Below are 21,295 nucleotides of genomic sequence, written 5' to 3' on the forward strand. Positions count from 1 at the left end.
ATATGGTCATTATATTACAGCTAAGGGGCGTTGTTCGGCCCGACGCGAAGCCAAAACGTCATCTCATAATTCAGAGCTGATTGGCTGTAAGCAGAGCCATATAATAGAAGAGTTACGACATCTCCGTTCACTCCAATGGACCCGTTTTTCACAGCAATGGCGGATCGTGGAGCCTCTCAATAGTTCCCCAGAAGTTAGCTTGCCGCTAACTTCCGGGGAACTATTGAGAGGATCTGCGGCTAGCAGTCTATGGTTGCAGCATAATAGACCGTTCGTGATGGACTTTTGAAGGTAAGAAGACATTTAAAGATTTATATTGCGGATATTATCAGAACATTTGAATCAAATTAACTACACATGTGTATTAAAGGATGTTAGTGGATTATCCCTTCAATCAGTATATTTAACGTTTACAGATAACAGATTAGGCTAGGATACCGGATAAAGTTAGCAACACACGTTAACCACGAACAGCCTATTAATCCGTTCTCCTAATATTATTTCCTCCAACGTTGTGGAATTAGAGAAAAGGGGCTTCTTAACGTGCTTTTATCCGGGGTGGAGGGAGTTACATATTAGTTAAATATAACATTGGGGCGTGTGATTGTAGTGGGTGGAGGTGGTGAAATGAGGATATCCATCTTGGAGTTCAAGCTAGTATAATATAGTTCACGTTACACAATAATAAGGAAGAGAGCTATTTTTGTGATACATCGCTATTGATATGGATTTAGAGTGGATATTTGAGACTTCTAACCAGTAAGCAAAAACATAACTTATGGGTGAGTGTTTTTAGCAGAGTCATATTATGTCTTTGTGATTCTGTTGATTATTACCTGTCTGTATTATGTTGCAGCTCAGCTGATTTTGGATTGATGGCAAAGGGAGAGGGACTTAAGTGAGAGTGAAAAGACAAGGTAAGTTTAAAATAGGTCAGCAATTTCCCATCCTATAGGTTGCTAGATGTATCTAACCCTTTCTCCTGTCTCCCTCTTTCAGCACAAGAACCCCAGGGGGATTCAATGGAGCCTGAAGACCAATTAGACCCTCACCCTGCACCTGAGTCTCAACTCCCAGAGCTTTGCAAGCCTCTCCCTGTTCCTTATTTTAATTAAACAGACGTTAAGCTTCCCAATGGTGTGGTCTTCGTTTTGTGAAAAATATGATTACCTCACATATGTTGTTGCTGTTGTTGTCTTTTGTGATAGTTAAATGGCTCCTGCTGACTTGAGCCAGACATTCTTTCCTCCTCTCTGTGTCAGTGGGGAAACCTTACATTTGTACTCCTTTCTCTGAGCAATTGGAGCATCCCCAGGCAGCACAGCAAACCATGGGGGAGACTATATGCCAGGACAACACGGAGGAAAAGGCACAGACAAACTGCATGACATGCTATTCAATGTTTATTGAATTCCATTTATTTACTGTCAGTTGACAATCATTGATAGGCACCTGTGGGTCTCCTGTCCTTTCTGAAAGTCATAAAGAAGACATTACTTATTTAGATGATTTATGTCCTCAATTACCAAGGGATTACTGAAACCACCATGAATTAAATTGTAGAAATGAATCTAATCTGAATTTTGAAACCTTCCTTCCCTCCCTCTAAATATATCAAACATTAGGAAATGATGCTCCTGACTACCATTCAAGTTTAAGAAGATAATATTTGTTTTAAACTATTCAAAGCAATAAACAACAGCAACAGGCTCTTTAACCAAGGCAACGTTAGCCTAACATGTATATGTTAACAGGTAAGATAGCTGTTCACACTATGTATATTTTCTGCTATTTTATTTCTATTTGAGATGTTTACATTTTCGATTGTTTAATTCTAGTCTTTTAACTGTCTTATGTATATGCCTTGTCTTTTGCTGCTGCAAAGCAAACATTTCCCAAATTGGTATCAATAAAGTACTTCTTATTTTATCTTAATCCTCAAATATTAGCAAATGTAACTTTTTCAAATATTGATGTAACTACATACACATCGATATGTTGTATACATATTGCAAATCAAAACCTTTATTCACTACTTATTACCAAAAATCGTAGTTCTATCTCCGGTAATCATGCATTCAAATGTCCCACCACAAACTTCCGGGGAACTATTGAGTCTCCCTGAACCACGTGACGATCAAGCATTTTGGTCCTCCGCTGTCGTAACTCTTCTCTCTATATGGCGCTGGCTGTAAGTATGTGTGCCGCGAAAAGTGTAGTTGTGAAGAGGAGACGAGAGAGAGCAGCGTATAGCGATTAAAATCAGTAAAACGGAAAGAAAGTTGACCATCTACTTCCGCTTTGGTAAGTTCATTTTATGTCATATATTTTGTTGATCTTCTGTGTTTTGCCTATAGGTTATTGCTCTGCTGAATCGATTGATATTGTGACACGGTATTGTTAACATAGCCCACCAGTGCAGAAATACCCGGATGTTGACAAGCAAGCCTCTATCACGACTTTTGGTTCACTATACCACACATTTTTGTGGAGAATACGAAGATTTTTTCAGTTCTTGTCAAGCAAATGTATATGTACTACGTATGTTACTTAAGAGGTTTTAGATTGGCCAGGGTCCATGTGAAGTTATCATCATCTCTCGACGTGAAAACATTTCCCGTGTCGGCGTTTTTCATAGTAATGTGGTTGCTAGGGACGCAGCTCTCGCTGCCGGAAATTAGTATTCTTGTCACTGTCCAACTTGTCCAACACATTTTCACTCCCAACTCGTCCTATATGTCAGGATCCCTTGGTGTCACTATCAACATAGTGGGGGATCCTTTAGCGTCAATTTTCAACTATCGGGGAGTCCCATTGACTTGCATAGAGCGACACCCCCCCCCCCCCCCCCTCTCCATCCTATCGGAATCATGGATAGCCAGCTATTTGTTTACGTTTAAAAAAGCACCAAAAGCTTATATATAAACATCTAAGTTTTTCGTGCACCACCACTTTTGTACATATAAAAACGCCACTGCTTACGAGATTACTTCTACTAGGCTGAGGTTGTATAGGCTGTTGCTTGGCGTGGCGAGAATATTGCTCCACTTTCTCCGGTCGGTTGGTCTACCTGCTCTTCACGTAGCTCTGCATGTCGTCGTTTAGGTTCTTTTTTTCTGGAGATAGGCACTGCTCAATCCACTCCTCCATAGTAAGGCCACCCTGGAGATCGAAGTTAACCTTAAATGTTTCCATCTTAAGCTTTGTCAGTTAGTTAGTTTCGTAACGGACGTAATGTAACAGTTTTAACGGATGTAGCTTTTTCTCAGACGCGGAGGGATACTGACTTGTGAAAAGTAACTGCAATTCTACCCGGGATATGCGCTCATTATATCACGGCTAAGAACCAATCAGATTGCTTGATTTGACTTATACGTTTTATAATGAGTATTATATGTATATCGTATGTATAGTATTAAATTGAGACCATTTAGTCACCAGGGGTGGACTGGGACTACAAATCAGCCCGGGACTCTCGACAGGCCCACTTCCCTACCGCTGGCCCACCTCGGTACCGCAAGTAAATACCGCTAGTAAATTGTCGATGGGGGGTGCTAGTGACTTATCCGACAGGCCCACATCGTCCGACCGGCCCACTTCAGTGCCGTCCCATCGGGATTCGTCCCGAAAGTCCCGATGGCCAGTCCGCCCCTGGACGTCACCGATGACAAACGAAGCCTCGCTGGCCCTCAATACCACGTGACTGCTTCAGAAAGTGCTTTAGTTCGGTTGAACCACAACGCTCATATCCCATGGATGTAAGAACGATATTACCCCTCCTGTAGGCTACCCGGGCCCGGTGATACGATGGAATTAAGAGAGCTCAGACCCTCACTTATATAGAGGTCGGAACATGTCATAAGTATAAATAAATAAATGTAGGAATAAAAACATGAATAAATCAATCAATTAACAAATAGCATCCAGTGTTTTCAGGTAGACTCACTCTGGGCTGTGGCTCAGCTGGAAAGCAGTTGACTCACAACCGCAGGGTCCCTGGTCCAACGACTGGTCAATACGTTGTTTTTTTTTAAATTATAAAAGCTACAGCTAAATGAGATAATGTAGTTAATAAATGTATTATTTGGTTTAGCCTTTCTCCGGCTACAACATGGTTAAGTTTACGAATATTATTAAGGAATACAAATCCCTCTTTGCAGTGTTTACCAGCCTCCTTAGGATTTTCAATCACAATCATTAAACTGGAATATGAAAATAACATGAAAATATGATTGTATGTTCGTTGTTTAGAGTTATTCTAAGCAGGGACGGTTCTAGGGGGGGGGGGGCAGTGCCCCCCTAACACTGACCTCTGACCCCCCTAACAATGACATTTTTTTGTTTAAAATGTATATTTTCTGGTACTCGGTTTGCCAAAAACCGTAGGATTTTGTTGCTGTAATGTGAGATTGTGCAGACACCCTTATGTAAAGTAGAGATGTAACTGTTCATTGCCTTTATTTTTATATAAATATGGTGTTAGTGCAAACATTGCACTATCACTTAAGCTAACAGTAATAACTATAAGATCTATCTGAAATAAATAAGTGTACTGAAACAAATACCAATAACTGTATTGTATTGTTTTCTTATGCGCAATTACTTCATACTGTCTAGTTTTCTTTTTCGTCCTGCATTTATTGTGCCCCCCTCAGAAAATAACTGGCTCCCCAGTGGCCCCCCCCCAGTCAAATTGGTCTAGCACCGCCACTGATTCTAAGGCTTTACTCATTGGGAACTCACAATTGGGAACTCACAATGACATCTCAACGCACACTGTTGAGATGTCAAATCTGCCTGTTTTACACACTTTGTGTTCAAATGTATGGAGGACGGAACATGACTTAAGTATAAATAAATAAATGTATGACGAAATACAGGAATAAATAAATAAATACGTAAATAAATAAATAAATACAGGAATAAATAAATACAGGAATAAATATATGACGAAATAAATACAGAAATAAATAAATGTTGAAATGAATACACAAATAAATAAATAAAAGAATAAATGCATAAATAAATGCATAAATAAATATGGAAATAAATACATCAATGTATAAATAAATAAATAAAAGTCGAAAATAAAACAGAACACACGTTATTATATATCTTTCATTTATTTCTACATTTACGCGACATACATTTATTTATTTATTTATTTATGTATTTATGTGTCCGTATGCTAATGAGGTGGGCGGTCCTAACCTCAGTCTGAAGCAGGATTGGTTACAGGAGTGTGTGATCATTTCTGGCAGAGGGCTCTACTACTAACGCCTGGATAACCGCGCTGATTCGAATGCAGGAGCTTTACTGTTTAGCCCTTATCTTTATACATCCATGGTTTATCCACAGTTGTAAGGTTTATTTATGGATATTGATTTAAGAGCCATTGGAGATCATTTACGATCATTAGCGGACCATTTAGAGAACGGAGAACCAAAAGACTATGTCCAGTTTCGTGTGGAACGATGTATAGAGGACTTGGCTCAGCTCGACATGATGTGACTTGCCACGAATCTATTGCTTCTGCCTGGCTCCAACAATTGGCGAATCCTGCTTCAGACTGAGGTTAGGACCGCCCACCTCATTAGCATACGGACACATAAATACATAAATAAATAAATGTATGTCGCGTAAATGTAGAAATAAATGAAAGATATATAATAACGTGTGTTCTGTTTTATTTTCGACTTTTATTTATACATTGATGTATTTATTTCCATATTTATTTATGCATTTATTCTTTTATTTATTTATTTGTGTATTCATTTCAACATTTATTTATTTCTGTATTTATTTCGTCATTTATTTATTCCTGTATTTATTTATTTATTTACGTATTTATTTATTTATTCCTGTATTTCTTCATACATTTATTTATTTATACTTAAGTCATGTTCCGTCCTCCATACAAATGAAGCCCATGATGAAGCCTCATGAGATAAACCCTTTAGCGAACCAATTCAAGGCTCATGGTTCTTAGGTCAGAGGCTTCTCCAACAGTGCAACACAATAATACATTACAGATAAACAGAGAAATGTAGTCCTCCAAGTAAAGATTAAAAACAAAAATAAAAATAGTTTAAATTGGCTGGTAAGCTTCATCTTGCCATCACCATTATGAATGAGGAAGCACATGAGGTAGCGTACAACCATGTTATTGACAATTTTTTCTTTCACAATTTATCAGGGGAGAGCGCGAACGCAGTCCCCCACTACCACAAATAGTGCAGTTGAGATTTCTACATTTGAGAAATTCATCTGGGTCAGCTTGGCCGGAGTGCAATGGCCGAGCCTCACCAAAGGAGAACCACCTTTGTGATCATGGTATCTCCCCTGCCAGGTAAGTATGATTTGTACACGACTGACACAGGATAGTGATACACAGGAATACCATGTTAACTGATGGTGCAAAAATGGAAATTTCCAAATTCAAGAGATATAAAGAATGAATACAATACATGACTGTAATATAGAAGACACACATCCCTCCTGGGATACGAGGAAAAAAGTGTCTTCCAATTTTCTTTTTGTTGTGATTTCCTACCTATTTAGGGATAAAAAAACATCTTGCAATTTAGATTTTTTTTATTTTATTTTATTTTAAAATGTTACAGTATGTCCACTGTAGAGGACGTCGGGACCATATTAGTTTAAAAAGACAGCCGAAATTAACAGATGGACTATGTAACGTATTATGGTTATAGAGTGATATTAATACAATAATACATTCACCTTTATTTAAAACATGAATAAGTAATTGATCTGAACATTGCTGTTTATTTGGTCAATACAAAACTAGCTTGTTTTTTGGTGAATCTTTCCAGATCTTCAAAGACTTTGTAGTCAATGTACTGGGAAAGTACCTCATTGGACTCCAGTCAGCACGGGCTGTAGGGTCATCTTGACTATAGTTTTATGGATGTTGTCTCCATTTGACCATGCTCATAGAAACAAAGCTTGCATTCCTGAGGCAATTCTCATTTTTCATGGCTCCACTTGAAATAAAAACAACAATAAGACATACATGCTACTCTTGGCCCACAGAGGGCCATGTCTTTCCAGCTCGTCCCTATCTGTCTCTATGTGATCTATCTGTGCGCTCATGGAGCCTCCTGCATCTTTCCCCCCCTTCTTCTTGACCCTCTTCTTTCCCAGGTGTGAAAGCCTCATCTCTCTCATCATCTGAGAGCTCCAAATCTGAATCTCCCTTAACTATCTGGTACAGAAAATGTCTGCTTCAGTTCCGTCTCCTGCAACAATATTGAGTCATAAAGTCCATGAAGATGGTCCTGACGTCCACTAGAATGGACATTTATAAAAGGGCTGTTATTTGAAAACTTGAATTATTTAATTGCTTTCAGAACTAATTATATAGTTCCTCACATGTTAATAAACAAGAATATATATGATTTTCATGGTAAAAATGACAATTATTCAACAATATTAACTTCTCCTCCTGCTTCTATACAATTTTGGGTAAAACTTTATTTTGATAGTCCATAGTTAACACTCAACAAGTCATCAGTTGACATTCAACAACACTGTTTCAACAGACAAGTAACATGCATTTAACTAACTGCCAGTAGAATATAAGGTACATCTCAAGTGTTGATCTATAGATTTTACAAAAAGTGTCTGTTGACTGTCAACATGTTTTTTGCAACAGGTTATTAACCGATATTCAACCTTACTATCTGTAGATTGTGAGTTCTTGTGAAAAACCTCAAGTGAATGCATTAGGCTTCTGTATTTATCTTATATATTAGTCAAATAAAACAGGAACAGGTGTTTCTAACTCAAACATTACATACATAATGAATAAATAAAGTTTGTGATCAGTTGTGCAAAACATTTCGCTGTATTCCCATGTCTGTTGCATATCTTTAGTGGATGAATGTGTTCTGTTGATAGGTTATAGACTTTCTACTGTTCTCAACTGTGTTTCACTTTAATTGGATAGTCTTAACACATGCCTACAAACGCTTAGTGGAGAATGCCTACTAAAAGTATACTGATAGTCAACTCTAGATTAGTTGACGATCAACAGATAGTCAACTAAACTCTAAAGTTGCTTATCTGTTGATCATCAACTAATGCTTAATGTAATCTTTAGTTGACATCTTGACTCTCAACAGATTATCAACAGATAGTCGACATGACCCTGTTGACTTTCAACTGACAGATTGATTTTGAGTAGTTGATTGTCAATTTTGAAGATGTTGACACAATATACAGATAGTAAGGTTGAATATTGGTTAATTGCTGTTGACATGCTACTAAATGTCAACTGATGACTTATAGAGTGTTAAATATGGACTATCAAAATAAAGTGTTACCCAATTTTGTTTTTCGTATGCCAGCCATTTTGGATGAAAATAAAGAGGAACTTCCCAGCATGCAATATTAACCAATTACATATCACTGGAAAGACCAGGATGTCCTCTGTACAGCACATCAGGGATTGATAGAGTATCTCAAAAGAGTAAAAGGAGATGCATGTTAACAAAATGTCCACTACAGTGGACATTTTCAATGGGCTGGGTCCCAGGAGGATATGCATATTACCCATGGATGTAAGAACAATATTACCCCTCCTGTAGGCTACCCGGGCCCGGTGACACAATGGAATTAAGAGAGCTCAGACCCTCACTTATATAGAGGTCGGAACATGTAATAAGTATGAATAAATAAAAGCATAAATAAATGTAGGAATAAAAACATGAATAAATAAATATAGGAATAAATAGGATCCAGTGTTTTCAGGTAGACTCACTCTGGGCTGTGGCTCAGCTGGAAAGCAGTTGACTCACAACCGCAGGCTCCCTGGTCCAACGACTGGTCAATACGTTTTTTTTAATAAAAGCTACAGCTAAATGAGATAATGTAGTTAATAAATGTATTCTTTGATATGGTTTAGCCTTTCTCCGGCTACAACATGGTTAAGTTTACAAATATTATTAAGGAATACAAATCCCTCTTTGCAGTGTTTACCAGGCTCCTTAGGCTTTTCAATCACAATCATTAAACTGGAATAAATACAATATTGTTAACATGAAAATATGATTGTATGTTCGTTGTTTAGAGTTATTCTAAGGCTTTACTCATTGATAGAGCACACTGTTGAGATGTACAATCTGCCTGTTTTACACACTTTGACCAACACAATGTTCAAATGAAGCCCATGATGAAGCTTCATGAGATAAACCCTTTAGCGAACCAATTCAAGGTGCTTTAGTGTTGTCGATGAAAATCTTAGGTCAGAGGCTTCTCCAACAGTGCAACACAATAATACATTACAGATAAACAGTGAAATATAGTCCTCCAAGTGAAGATTAAAAACTAAAATAAAAATAGTTTAAATTGGCTGGTAAGCTTCATCTTGCCATCACCATTATGAATGAGGAAGCACATGAGGTAGCGTACAACCATGTTATTGACATTTTTTTCTTTCACAATTTATCAGGGGAGAGCGCGAACGCAGTCCCCCACTACCACAAATAGTACAGTTGAGATTTCTACATTTGAGAAATTCATCTGGGTCAGCTTGGCCGGAGTGCAATGGCCGAGCCTCACCAAAGGAGAACCACCTTTGTGATCATGGTATCTCCCCTGCCAGGTAAGTATGATTTATACACGACTGACACAGGATAGTGATACACAGGAATACCATGTTAACTGATGGTGCAACAATTGAAATTTCCAAATTCAAGAGATATAAAGAATGAATACAATACATGACTGTAATATAGAAGACACACCATATGCATATTACCCATGGATGTAAGAACGATCATATTACCCCTCCCGTATGCTACCCGGGCCCGGTGACAGTGATGGAATTAAGAAAGCTCAGACCCTCACTTATATAGAGGTCGGAACATGTAATAAGTATGAATAAATAAATGTAGGAATAAAAACATGAATAAATAAATATAGGAATAAATAGGATCCAGTGTTTTCAGGTAGACTCACCCTGGGCTGTGGCTCAGCTGGAAAGCAGTTGACTCACAACCGCAGGGTCCCTGGTCCAACGACTGTGACGTCAATAAGCTTTTTTTATTTTTATAAAAGCTACAGCGAAATGAGATAATGTAGTTAATAAATGTATTCTTTTATATGGTTTAGCCTTTCTCCGGCTACAACATGGTTAAGTTTACGAATATTATTAAAGAATACAAATCCCTCTTTGCAGTGTTTACCAGCCTCCTTAGGCTTTTCAATCACAATCATTAAACTGGAATAAATACAATATTGTTAACATGATTGTATGTTCGTTGTTTAGTTATTCTAAGGCTTTACTCAATGATGCATCTCACTGTTGAGATGTCAAATCTGCCTGTTTTACACACTTTGACCAACAGGGGTTTGTGTTCAAATGAAGCCCATGATGAAGCCTTGAGCGAACCAATTCAAGGCTCAAGGTTCTTTATTTATATCGATGAAAATCTTAGGTCACAGGCTTCTCCAACAGTGCAACACAATAATACATTACAGATAAACATAGAAATGTAGTCCTCCAAGTAAATATTAAAAACTAAAATAAAAATAGTTTAAATTGTCTGGTAAGCTTCATCTTGCCATCACCATTATGAATGAGGAAGCACATGAGGTAGCGTGCAACCAATGTTGTTGACAATTTTTTCTTTCACAATTTATCAGGGTAGAGCGCGAACGCAGTCCCCCACTACCACAAATAGTGCAATTGTGATTTCTACATTTGAGAAATTCATCTGGGTCAGTTTGGCCGGAGTGCAATGGCCGAGCCTCACCAAAGGAGAACCAATTTCAATTTTTTTAGACGCTTTATTGTTATTAAGGCACATAATTTACAAAGGACAAACTTGCAGGTACATTTTCCTGTTTAAAAAAAAACACAATTATACTCCTATTACAACAAAATATATGTTTTCCTCTTTATTCCAACAACAATTAATTTTAAAGTGCATACAAATATGTTTGTCTTTTTCAACAACAGTTCAGTTAAAAGCGCATCAATATCTTCAGTTATTTATCATTTTTATCCCAACAACAATTCAGTTAAAGTGCATCAATATCTTTAGTTCTTGTCACAACAACAATTCATTTTAAAGTGCATCAAAATCTTCAGTTTTCCCAACAACAAATCATTTACAGTGCATCCATCAGTTCATCAATTTTCCACCTGATTTTAATTTCGCCCACCTTACACTTCACTCTGTCCCTGAGAATGTAGTCATGGACCATTGTGAGGCTAACCTTTACCACTGACTGTGTGGACATTTGGCATTTCTTAAAGGCGGTTACGTTTATACAAAAAGTTCGGCATGGTTTTCAAAGTGTCACGATTGGGGCGTCTTCTTTGATCTATTTTTCTTGGATTTCATAGCCCTTTATTTATTCAGATAGATATTTTTTATAGATGTAGCCGAAGGGACGGCAACTACATGCTCAAGTAAGGGATTTGAGGTTGGGGAGGGAGAGTCCCCGTAGGAGGGTTCACCTGACTGTGATGACTCCTGGGGGCGTTTCCGTGATGGCGAATCCCTTGCGTCTTTTATCTGGTTGATGGCGACCAAAGCGACACTTGTCTGAGTACTTGCTTCCCCTGGGGTTGAGGAGTGGTGAGGTTTGCCATTATGGAATCTAGCGTATTCTCGGCGTCTTGAAGGGTCCCTGGGTTCCTCCCGTTTCTACATTACAGATAAACATACAAATATATAGTCCTCCAAGTAAAGATTAAAAACTAAAATAAAAATAGTTTAAATTGGCTGGTATGCTTCATGAGGAAGCACATGAGGTAGCGTGCAACCAATATTGATGAACATTTTTTCTTTCACAATTTATCAGGGGAGAGCGCGAACGCAGTCCCCCACTACCACAAATAGTACAGTTGAGATTTCTACATTTGAGAAATTCATCTGGGTCAGCTTGGCCGGAGTGCAATGGCCGAGCCTCACCAAAGGAGAACCACCTATGTGATCATGGTATCTCCCCTGCCAGGTAAGTATGACTTGTACACGACTGACACAGGATAGTGATACACAGGAATACCATGTTAACTGATGGTGCAACAATTGAAATGTCCAAATTCAAGAGGTATAAGGAATGAATACAATACATTACTTTAATATAGAAAACACACTTGTGTACTAAGTCTGAACATTATTATTTGCTTTTTCAGTGAGAGAAAGTCGACAATATCCCATCATGCAATGCGGTATCCGGAAAAACGAACCCAAAATTAAGTTTCATGTATTTTACTCCAAAAACAACATTTTAAAATGGAGGCCATACATAAATCACACGCTTCTAATCAAACGCATGTAATGCACAATTGAAATTCACGGGGAAAGATTGTTTTATTTAGACTTTACAGTTATTTCCGGTTTCTTCCCGGTACCAGTGGATTTTTAGTCGAGAGAATAAAGCAGCGAAGAGCTCTTGTTAAACCCATTTTCGTTCTCAGAAAAATAGCTGGCAAAGTACCAGAAACATTTTCAAATCCATAAAATACCTTACCTCTAAACACCTGGTGCTGATTTTAACAATATTCCACACAACCGAAACGTAACATACAATCCTAAATGTATCATTTTAATAAATTTTACGTGGAATTAAACATCAAACTTTTCCTCTTCGTTAAAAGGTGACTTAGTGCTTCATCTTTCTTTTATAGGCGATCTTGTTAGATGGGAAGTGCACGTGGTGCTGCCTTGACCAATCAGGTGAGTGTGGGGAACCGTTGGTGTTTGAATGTCTCCTGAAAACAGCGGCAGATGACAGCAGCTTGTTGCTCTCGCAAACAATACTAGTTACTTTCTTAGTGAGCTAGCGTCTTCTCTCCGCTTGAAAACTGCTTTTTGGGCTTCAGTTTTGTCTGCTATCATCAACTGAACATGTCGAAAAAACAAATTTACTATTCTGACAAGTACACCGATGAGGAGTTCGAGTACAGGTATGGTTAAAGATGTGTGGTTTGTCGTTAGCTAACGTTGTTTTCAAACGTCCGTTAACTAAAACTGAGTTACGTCGTTAGGTTAGCTTACTTAGCACGGCTCAATTAAACGTTAACGTGTGCTGACAACTTCATTTTGTATTGGGTTATAACGTTTAAGTCAGTATGGTATTTAGCTTAGCTTAAGTTGAGTAGTTAGCTAATACAACTCAAACATGCCTGCTAACTGCTTCTAAACGTCAACGTAAAGTTATTTTGAAAATGTTTATGAGATGACGTCATTGACGCTGCAATGTAAAAAAAAGAAAATACCACATTTAACATGACTAGTTTTGAGGCCTCTAACAACAACGTTATCTAATATAGATTCAAAGGTTTGACTGTTATATATACAGTAGCTACAGTGTAGTTATGGCAATGCAATTCTGAAGTCCCAGGCTTCTCCAACAATAAAACAACAAGAAATAGTGCAAGAAGAATGTTGCAAATGACCAATGTGCAGGTAAATGCGTAAGAAGTAAACTGGTAAATGCATAAGAAGTAAGCTATATTCATGTAAAATTGAATAACATGAGATCAAAACAGAATGAAATACTGTACAAGGATAACATACTGCTTGTTTTAGTAATTATTAAACATGTAAAATGCAAACAGATGAATGCTTGACAGTTATTAAGGCACTTAAGAGCTCAGAATTGTAACAGTTTTGAGCCTGTGGGATAAACTGTCCCTGATACTGGTGGTCTTTGTATTGAAGATACTGGACATTGTCTTCCTCAAGGTTTAGTTGACTTACTGTGTTCTTAAATGTGTTTTCTGAGCCATAGTGGGTAATTCCTGACTGTTCCTTTATCTTTCCACAGACATGTGGTGCTTCCAAAGCAGCTGTCCAAACTGGTGCCCACCTCCCACCTGATGACAGAAGATGAGTGGAGGGGACTGGGGGTGCAGCAGAGCCAGGGCTGGATTCACTACATGATCCACAAGCCAGGTAAGGGACGGGGGATTTGGGAACAACGTTTTTTATTTCTACAGGTTTTGTCTTAAAACAGTGCTCACAAGCCCACATGCATATTGACAAAGCTATTGCTTATTGTAATTATCCAAGCGGTCCATAGGTTTAATTGTCATGACACTTGACTAAGTACAATTGCAATTATGAAAGACAATAAAGTAAAGTTATATTATAAATATTAGTAGTAAGTAGAATTAAAAATATCTATATTGAAAACAAGTTAGTAATGCAACCAAGCTTTAACAATGCAAGGCATAAAGTTGTTAGTTAGTTGTTGGAACCGATTGAATACAAGTGATCAGAGACAAAGTCCTTGTTCCGTCCATTGTAATGTTCAGATAAAGCAAATGCATTGTTTTATGGTACTTTCGGAAGTCTGAGTAAGTTTAATCAAAATGGATATTAACAATTTAACAGTATTATTATATATATATTGTTACCCTAACCCTTTGTCTTAGTTTCACTGCAGCTCCGCAATGAAAGAGTGCAGGGAAATGCATAGATTGGATTTTGTATTTAAGACTGTATATTTTGTGCAATTTGAAAAGCTGATGCCTTATTATAACAGCTTAAGAGGGCATGTATACTAAGGACTACGTTTTCCACTATCCGTTACACATGAGATCTCTTCACGACCATGTGGTGTAGAGCAAGGATTACAATAAACAGGAACTATCGTTACTCATTTTTTACATCGGCGTGTGAGTGCTGCATTAAGATGAGAACTATCTCTGTACTGTACAGTATCTCATGCTGACAGATTCTTCTTCTTTGCTTTGTTCTCCAGAGCCACACATACTGCTTTTCAGAAGGCCTCTCCCAAAGGATTAACATGAGAACCATCTCTAAATGCCTGCTATCATCTTTGCTGATTTGTATTGTATTTGAACCATCCATCTCCTACAAACACACCTACATATGTTCTAATGTATTGTGTAGAAACCCTTAGTTGTGTTGTGTGTTTTTGTCCTTTCCAACTTCCTCAATTTTTAGAGGTAATGAGAGGCAACCTGATTCCACTGTGAGTGATAACCTTATAAACAATATGAAGGTGGGGTTTGCCTGTCAAATGTATATTTTAATACATTTAAAGAATCTTTTCTGATGTCATTTTGTTATGATACCTTTATTTACTGAGTATCCTACAGGCATAGGATTTCATTTTTCTCAAGCCCACTTTTTTATCCTAAAAGCTTTGTTTTTCCTGTTCTGTAAACTTATATTTGTTATGTACATAATATTATTTCTAGATATTCTAAATGTTGAAAGTGAGTCATGGTTGACTCAACACATTCTTTGTTGCTGAAAGAACAAAATTAAATGTACTTCTTCACATATGTTTGCTCATTTTTCTGCCAGATCACGTCGTTATGTTTCTTTCATTGTGAAGACGTTCAGTCAGAAACATAGACAACCAGTGGAGTAACAAACTCTGAGTGTCTGACGCCCAGGGAGAAGGCCGGGGCCCGGGCCTTGTGAACCGTCACTTTCTCTGGATTATAAGTTCCTGGTCCGGGTTTCTTGGTGGCATCTTTAGGTACGCTGTGGCGTCCCAGCATGGAGAAGGCCGGCTGTCTGGGTAGATACACACTGGGGTCCGTGCTGTTGTATCTGCACGGCCCCGGGGTCTGGGCTAGATCCACTGACGGCCCCCCTGCGCTGTAACTACCTGACATCGTGTAGCTTGCGCTCGCCTGCTTGTTTGGGACCTGAGGGCCCATGAGAGGAGGGAGACAGTACTTGTTCGGAGCCGGTACTGGGTCCACGCTCCGGTAGTGAGTACGGGAGCCCATGGTGTAGGAGGGGGGTCTGCGCTGCAGGTTGCATGGGGGGGTTTTCTCAGGGCTGTATGCTCCTGGGCCAGGTGTCTGGAAAAGCTCCTCTAGTGAACAGAAAAACGGTTTGTTAATACAAACATATGGTGGAGTGCGTTTAGTTTGAGGGCTTCAGATTTACAGTTAGAACAGCTGACACTGGATCTGTAGAGCAGTGTCCAAAACAAATGCCTTGTTCAAGGGTTCGTCCTTTCAAAATGATGGAGCAGTTAGTTCGGTCTGCATCATTATACAACCCGTGAATCAAAAACCATTATATTCTGTGAGAGAATACCTAAATATTGATATTGGTATAAAATATTTACACTTACATTTTTGATAAACAAAAGTCAGTAATGTGGATGTTAAGGTACATTTATAAAATGACTAGAACAGTGGTAATAAAAATAACATTTGTACTTTTTCCATGTTACAAGAAATCTACGACATTATCTTTCCTCAAATCAAAATATCAATATATTTCATCGCCCTAAAATGAGTTTGAAACAATGTGGATTCAGAATAAAAGTCATTTTACGTTGATAAAGAGGAACACTTACTCTGTGCCTTGGATCGGCCCAGCATGGAGTAAGCAGGCGTGCCGTCCCTCCCAAAGCGGGTGATTTTGGCATCGACGCGGTACTGCGGCCCCGGACTTGAGTCTACACAATACACTGCAAAATAAAACAAAAAACATTTATCATTGAATATATTTGAAACTGTCAGCCTAGTTGTATCATCCACTGGGCTGAAGAACTGAGCCCATAACCGTTATGTGATGAATAACTATAGAGTTGTGAGGTTGTCTCCCCCTACTGGCTCTCATTATACATTACAACAATTAGGATGTTTACTTTGACTTGGCTGAAGTTATGTATTTGAGTCATAACTTAAAAAAGACAACATCCATTAGATAAGTCTCCTCATACAAATGTCTGTTTCTAAAATTATAATGTTTCTGAGCTTTTGACAAGATCTATAGCTTTGGCATCAATGTTCTTACTGACACTAAAAGCATTTATTCACACTATTGAACGTTTTCTCTGCAGCTATGTAACACGATCATTTAAAAGTCAGAGAAAGACATTTTAAAAGCTCACTGGTGTCACTCATCCTGCCATGGAAGGAGTAGGCGGGGCTGGTGGACTTGGTGAAGTCATGGCCTATAAACCCAATGGTGGGAGGGAGCCCGTATCGCCCGGGGCCCGGCCCTACAGAGACATGGGGACACGTCAGCGAACCTCCGACACATTATAACAACGTTGTTCATTAATGACATCAAGAAGATTCAAGTGGAAAAACGTTTTGCCTAAAACTAGCTGGGCTTCGGACGCTTTTTGTGCCGTATCAAAGTAGTGTATTTCAGCCCCATACACTTTAAAATAAAAATGATTTGTCCATAAAAGTTGCATATTTATGAAATGTGATCAAACATGTAAACTTCAGGTAAGAAGTCCTAATGACCTGCTTCGAGTCATTCTCTTATCGTTGTATGTTTGTCAGATAAACAGCCAGTGAACAGGATAGAGATACATCCCTGAGCTAAGTGTTACATCGGTAAACAAGTTTAGTGACATGTGCACAAGCAGGGAAAGTGGAACACAAATTCCTAGAAAGAGCGAGTCCAGGCAGGTCTGCAGACTGAGCAGTCCTGTGCTCAACTCAATGTCCCCCCTTCACATCACGAAGTGGCAAATGAGTAACTGGAATATAGATATTTTAAGTAGTAGCTAATCTTGCTGCTTTTACTGGGTATTGTTTCTCCTTTTATCTCTTCGTAGAAGTGACAGACACATTGATATTAAACATAGCTACTTATATATGCCTACAGTTCTACACACATGTTTTTACATAATCAGTAACTTCTATTAATGAACTTACCTTTTTCTCTTCCTGCTATTAGTGGGTATTTCTTCTCCATGTGTCTCTCTGTAGTTCCCTCAATGGATGCACTGCTACCAAAACATTCGTACAGAATGTCCGTCACGAAGCTGGCTTAAAAAGTCCCTTTTCTTTGCACCTTACCACAGATCATTCCCATTTTCAGGCCAGATCTGAAGCTAGCTGCAAACTAGATAATGATATTATTAGAGGAGCACCTCCATGTCGACCTTCACATATCTAAGTATTGTTCCTCCTCTGACAGTGAAACCCAGAACCCTGGATCCTCCACAATCAACCCCTAATTTCCTCTGAAACAAAGAGGAAACCTGAGCTCTTTAATAAATATCAGTGTCCACAGCAGAGCGGACTCTCCACTGGAAAGGGTTTGATCTATCTGTCCTCCCTTTGTCCACCTGGGGTGAATAGCCCTTCCTCCACAGAGGGTGATGTATAGGTGCACTCAGCTGGTGCTCAGGAACAATGTCATCACTCCGATTCACCCTCATGTAACGCTAGCTCTCCCTGCACTCCATGAAACCAAGATCCCCCTCTCCCTCCTCTCCCTTTTCACTCTTTCTGCTCATCGCACTGTGGAGACGCAATATCACTCTTCAGCCATGCATGCGGTTGCCACGGAGACTGCTGCAGACATTTGGACCCCTGCACTGCTGGTGTTTGGTCACCGCAGGAACCAGGTTTTACTTTTAGACTGGAGGGGGTGAATCCTACCGCATCATCTCAGGACTGTCTTTCTTAGCAGCAGCATAAGAGATTCTCCCTCGGGTCTATGCACATACACACATTTCCACATTAGCCACATAAACACAACAAACACATTTCATAAAACTATCAATCAAATGTGGAAGTAGAAGGAAAAGTCATCTTGCACCATCGAAAGCCAAATATGATCAAATTATTCCTCAAGAATATATAAAATACTTCTACAAATAAATAGTAATTCATGACTAATACAAGTAATTGTCTGAAAAGACTTTAAATTAAATATGTATGTATCCTGCATCAGCTTGGGTGGTCTTCAAACTTCTGCATTACATTTGACCTTAAAGGGGTCCTATTATTCTCTTGTTTAGGTTCATTTGTGTATTTTGTGCTTCACTTATGTCTGAATGTATGGGGTGTATTTGTAATACTTCCTGGTTTGAAAATGCATACTGTGTTTTTCGCCCTCAAACACACATAAGATGCAGATGAAAGTGCAGCACACTGACCAGTGACAGGCCGAGTATACCTTTATCGCCAGTCATTGAATTTTCATCATACAGCCCTCTTCTTTTACCTTCACCTTAAGGTCAGACTGATCCCCCAGATGCAGTTACAGTTGAGCCCTCTTTGATCTCCTCTAATCCGAGTGATGATTTGTAGTTGGGATTTGAAGGACTCATTTAAAGGCCCGATCAGCCAGAGGCCACAGAAACCGAGAGGGTCGACAAGTGACACGTGGAGAAAACAAACATTAAACTTTAACAGGCTCAAACTCTCTCCTGGCTGCTGCTTTGGAAACCTGAATCTGTCGTTAGCAGCTACAAAAACACATTTAGTTCGGAGCACGTCGACCTGGAGATGTGGGTATGATCTGATACACACATGTACGATCTGATACACACATGCACATGCTCTCTGTCTCCAACACAGAAGCATGGCAGGGTCACAGTCAGCTGTCAAAGCAGCCGTAATACAGCTCACTGCTGACAGGAAATCATCTCCAGACTTAACTAGCCTTTCAAAGGAAATGGAGCGACGCAGCTTTCTGCTAGTGCATCAAATACATGTATGTGCTCAGAGGTGGAACAAGTACCCAGATCCTTTAAGTACAACTACAAATACTGTGGTTTTAAGAGTTATTATTAGAAAACAATGCACTTAAGATTACTCTTATTCCGTTTTTATCACCAGCATGTCATCTTTTAATGTTGTATTTTGTCAATTTCAAATACTGTGTTTATTAGTAGTACACCACTGCATCATGTTATAAGCACATTATGGGTTTTTATGTACAAAGTACCTATGAAGTTATTGTGTTTTGAAGTAAAAGGTGCCATATTTGCCTCCAAAATATAGTGGAGTAGAATAATTTGTAGCATATAATGGAAATACTCAAGTCAAGTATGTCAGAATAGTATTTAAATATGAATACTTGAGTAAATGTGCTTAGTTAAACTTCCACTGACTGTGCTGCATATGCAGAGTTAAACAAAGTACTCGAACACTTTAGAGGAATAGGTTCGTAACCATGTGCAACAGTCACATCCTAAACTCAGGTAACACATAATAATGACTGAAAACATGAGTAAATACATTATTTATATTACCATGACATTCATACTAAAAACTCAAATAAACCACAGCTTTGGATTGTATACAAATTTTATTCTCGTTTGTCTTAAAAAGCACATTTTTGTTATGAATCGGGGCTACATTTAATCAAATTTGGTAAATTTACAGAGATTCAAAACTTCATTCTTGATTTCTTTTTTAAGTTGATTGCTTCACGAATCAAAATTGAACAAAAACAAAATAGCTTATGAACTGTACAATCAAATCTCAAGGTAGAAAGAGAGAGTGACTTGAGAGTAAATGTTGATGTGTCTGCGTACGACCAGTTTGTGTCGCACAGAGGGTTTGTGTCATGTCGCCTTCTCTGTCTCTATGTGTCGATCTGTGCTGCGCTGTATGACAAAGGCAAGAAGCCCAAACTAATCTTTAAACTGAAAAACATTTGAGCTTATGTTTCGGTGAAGCATATGGTTAGCATATGTCTTCTTCCAGCAGGATACCAGCACAGGAATTTCATCAAACATTTCAATAATTGGGTTAAAGCTTGCTATGGAAGAAGGTAAAGCCTTTGACAGCACATGTCTTTTGAATGTAGGGCAGAGAGTATGGGAGGGGCGTTGACAATAGAATATAATAAAAATGATATGACATCTAGCTAAAAATAAATACCACAGATAGAAAATATAACAAAATATGTTTTGCTTAAAGTCAGGTGTAATTACAAACATAAATACTTGATTATTTATTCTAGTGATTATAACGGCAGTACAGTGAATAACAAAGATGCTATGGTGCCTATTGGTGACCAGGAGTCTGCAGGAAGAACAACAACCGTCTGGAGGACACTATTCTAATAGCTTTCACACACACACACACACGTATAGATGCATCCACACACACTTCATTCCTAAACACACACACTCTCCAGACTCCATTATCTCTTCCTCTCAGGCTGCACCCGTCCCAAGTCTCTCTTCTCTTTCCATTCACTAGCATATTCACAAATAATGTACAATTTGGAGGCGAGTATGGCTTCACTCAGTCAGCGTCTCTGTGGACGAGAAGAAAACAGGACAAACTGTATTATGACATGATCTAAGACACTTGAACACTTACACAAACTGTATACAGTTCAATCGAACACACTTCTTTGTGCAGATGTGAGCGTCCTTAACAACGGTCAATAAGTGCTTGACAGCGGTCTGTCTGTTCTGGATTAACAACGTGTCACGTGTTCTGAATTGACCAATCAGAATAGAGTATTCAACTAAACCATGTAATAATATCTGTTATTTCTTTTTTAAATTATTAATGCCACATTTTATTCCATTCTATTTCTATGTA

General features: G+C 38.5%; 3 protein-coding genes and 4 non-coding genes across 8 annotated transcripts in view; 1 reads left to right on the top strand and 6 right to left on the bottom strand.

Moving 5' to 3' along the window:
• Nucleotides 1-6,193: 6,193 nt before the first annotated feature.
• Nucleotides 6,194-6,357, bottom strand: LOC117550991. The gene has a single exon (XR_004569728.1). It is a non-coding gene; the product is annotated as a U1 spliceosomal RNA (small nuclear RNA).
• A 3,112-nt stretch (nt 6,358-9,469) lies between these two features.
• LOC117550992 lies at nt 9,470-9,633 on the bottom strand. Its single transcript, XR_004569729.1, has one exon. It is a non-coding gene; the product is annotated as a U1 spliceosomal RNA (small nuclear RNA).
• A 1,032-nt stretch (nt 9,634-10,665) lies between these two features.
• Nucleotides 10,666-10,825, bottom strand: LOC117550994. Its single transcript, XR_004569731.1, has one exon. It is a non-coding gene; the product is annotated as a U1 spliceosomal RNA (small nuclear RNA).
• A 1,007-nt stretch (nt 10,826-11,832) lies between these two features.
• On the bottom strand, nt 11,833-11,996 carry LOC117550993. Its single transcript, XR_004569730.1, has one exon. It is a non-coding gene; the product is annotated as a U1 spliceosomal RNA (small nuclear RNA).
• Nucleotides 11,997-12,726: 730 nt separating this feature from the next.
• On the top strand, nt 12,727-15,295 carry cks2 (CDC28 protein kinase regulatory subunit 2). The gene is made up of 3 exons (XM_034223530.1): nt 12,727-12,943; nt 13,807-13,934; nt 14,746-15,295. Exons 1-3 carry the CDS (start codon nt 12,885-12,887, stop codon nt 14,787-14,789), a joined length of 231 nt encoding a protein of 76 aa, XP_034079421.1. The 5' UTR covers nt 12,727-12,884; the 3' UTR covers nt 14,790-15,295.
• Nucleotides 14,840-18,024, bottom strand: odf3l2b (outer dense fiber of sperm tails 3-like 2b). 2 transcript variants are annotated; one of them, XM_034223529.1, is made up of 4 exons: nt 17,654-18,024; nt 16,873-16,935; nt 16,333-16,446; nt 14,840-15,840 (listed from the first exon to the last, which is right to left on the bottom strand). In XM_034223529.1, exons 1-4 carry the CDS (start codon nt 17,691-17,693, stop codon nt 15,353-15,355), a joined length of 705 nt encoding a protein of 234 aa, XP_034079420.1. In that variant the 5' UTR covers nt 17,694-18,024; the 3' UTR covers nt 14,840-15,352. The 2 variants fall into 2 exon arrangements, with proteins under 2 accessions (XP_034079420.1, XP_034079419.1); XM_034223528.1 differs by having other exon boundaries at nt 16,873-16,983.
• Nucleotides 18,025-20,023: 1,999 nt separating this feature from the next.
• Nucleotides 20,024-21,295, bottom strand: part of cpamd8 (C3 and PZP like alpha-2-macroglobulin domain containing 8) — a gene marked incomplete in the record, with an annotated part of 38,021 nt that continues 36,749 nt past the window's right edge. Inside the window, 1 exon segment of the mRNA XM_034223526.1 lies at nt 20,024-21,002. Coding sequence (XP_034079417.1) covers nt 21,002 — 1 coding nt within the window.

The sequence above is a fragment of the Gymnodraco acuticeps genome, unplaced genomic scaffold (genome assembly GCF_902827175.1).
Source record: "Gymnodraco acuticeps unplaced genomic scaffold, fGymAcu1.1, whole genome shotgun sequence".
Classification (NCBI taxonomy): Eukaryota; Metazoa; Chordata; class Actinopteri; order Perciformes; family Bathydraconidae; genus Gymnodraco; species Gymnodraco acuticeps.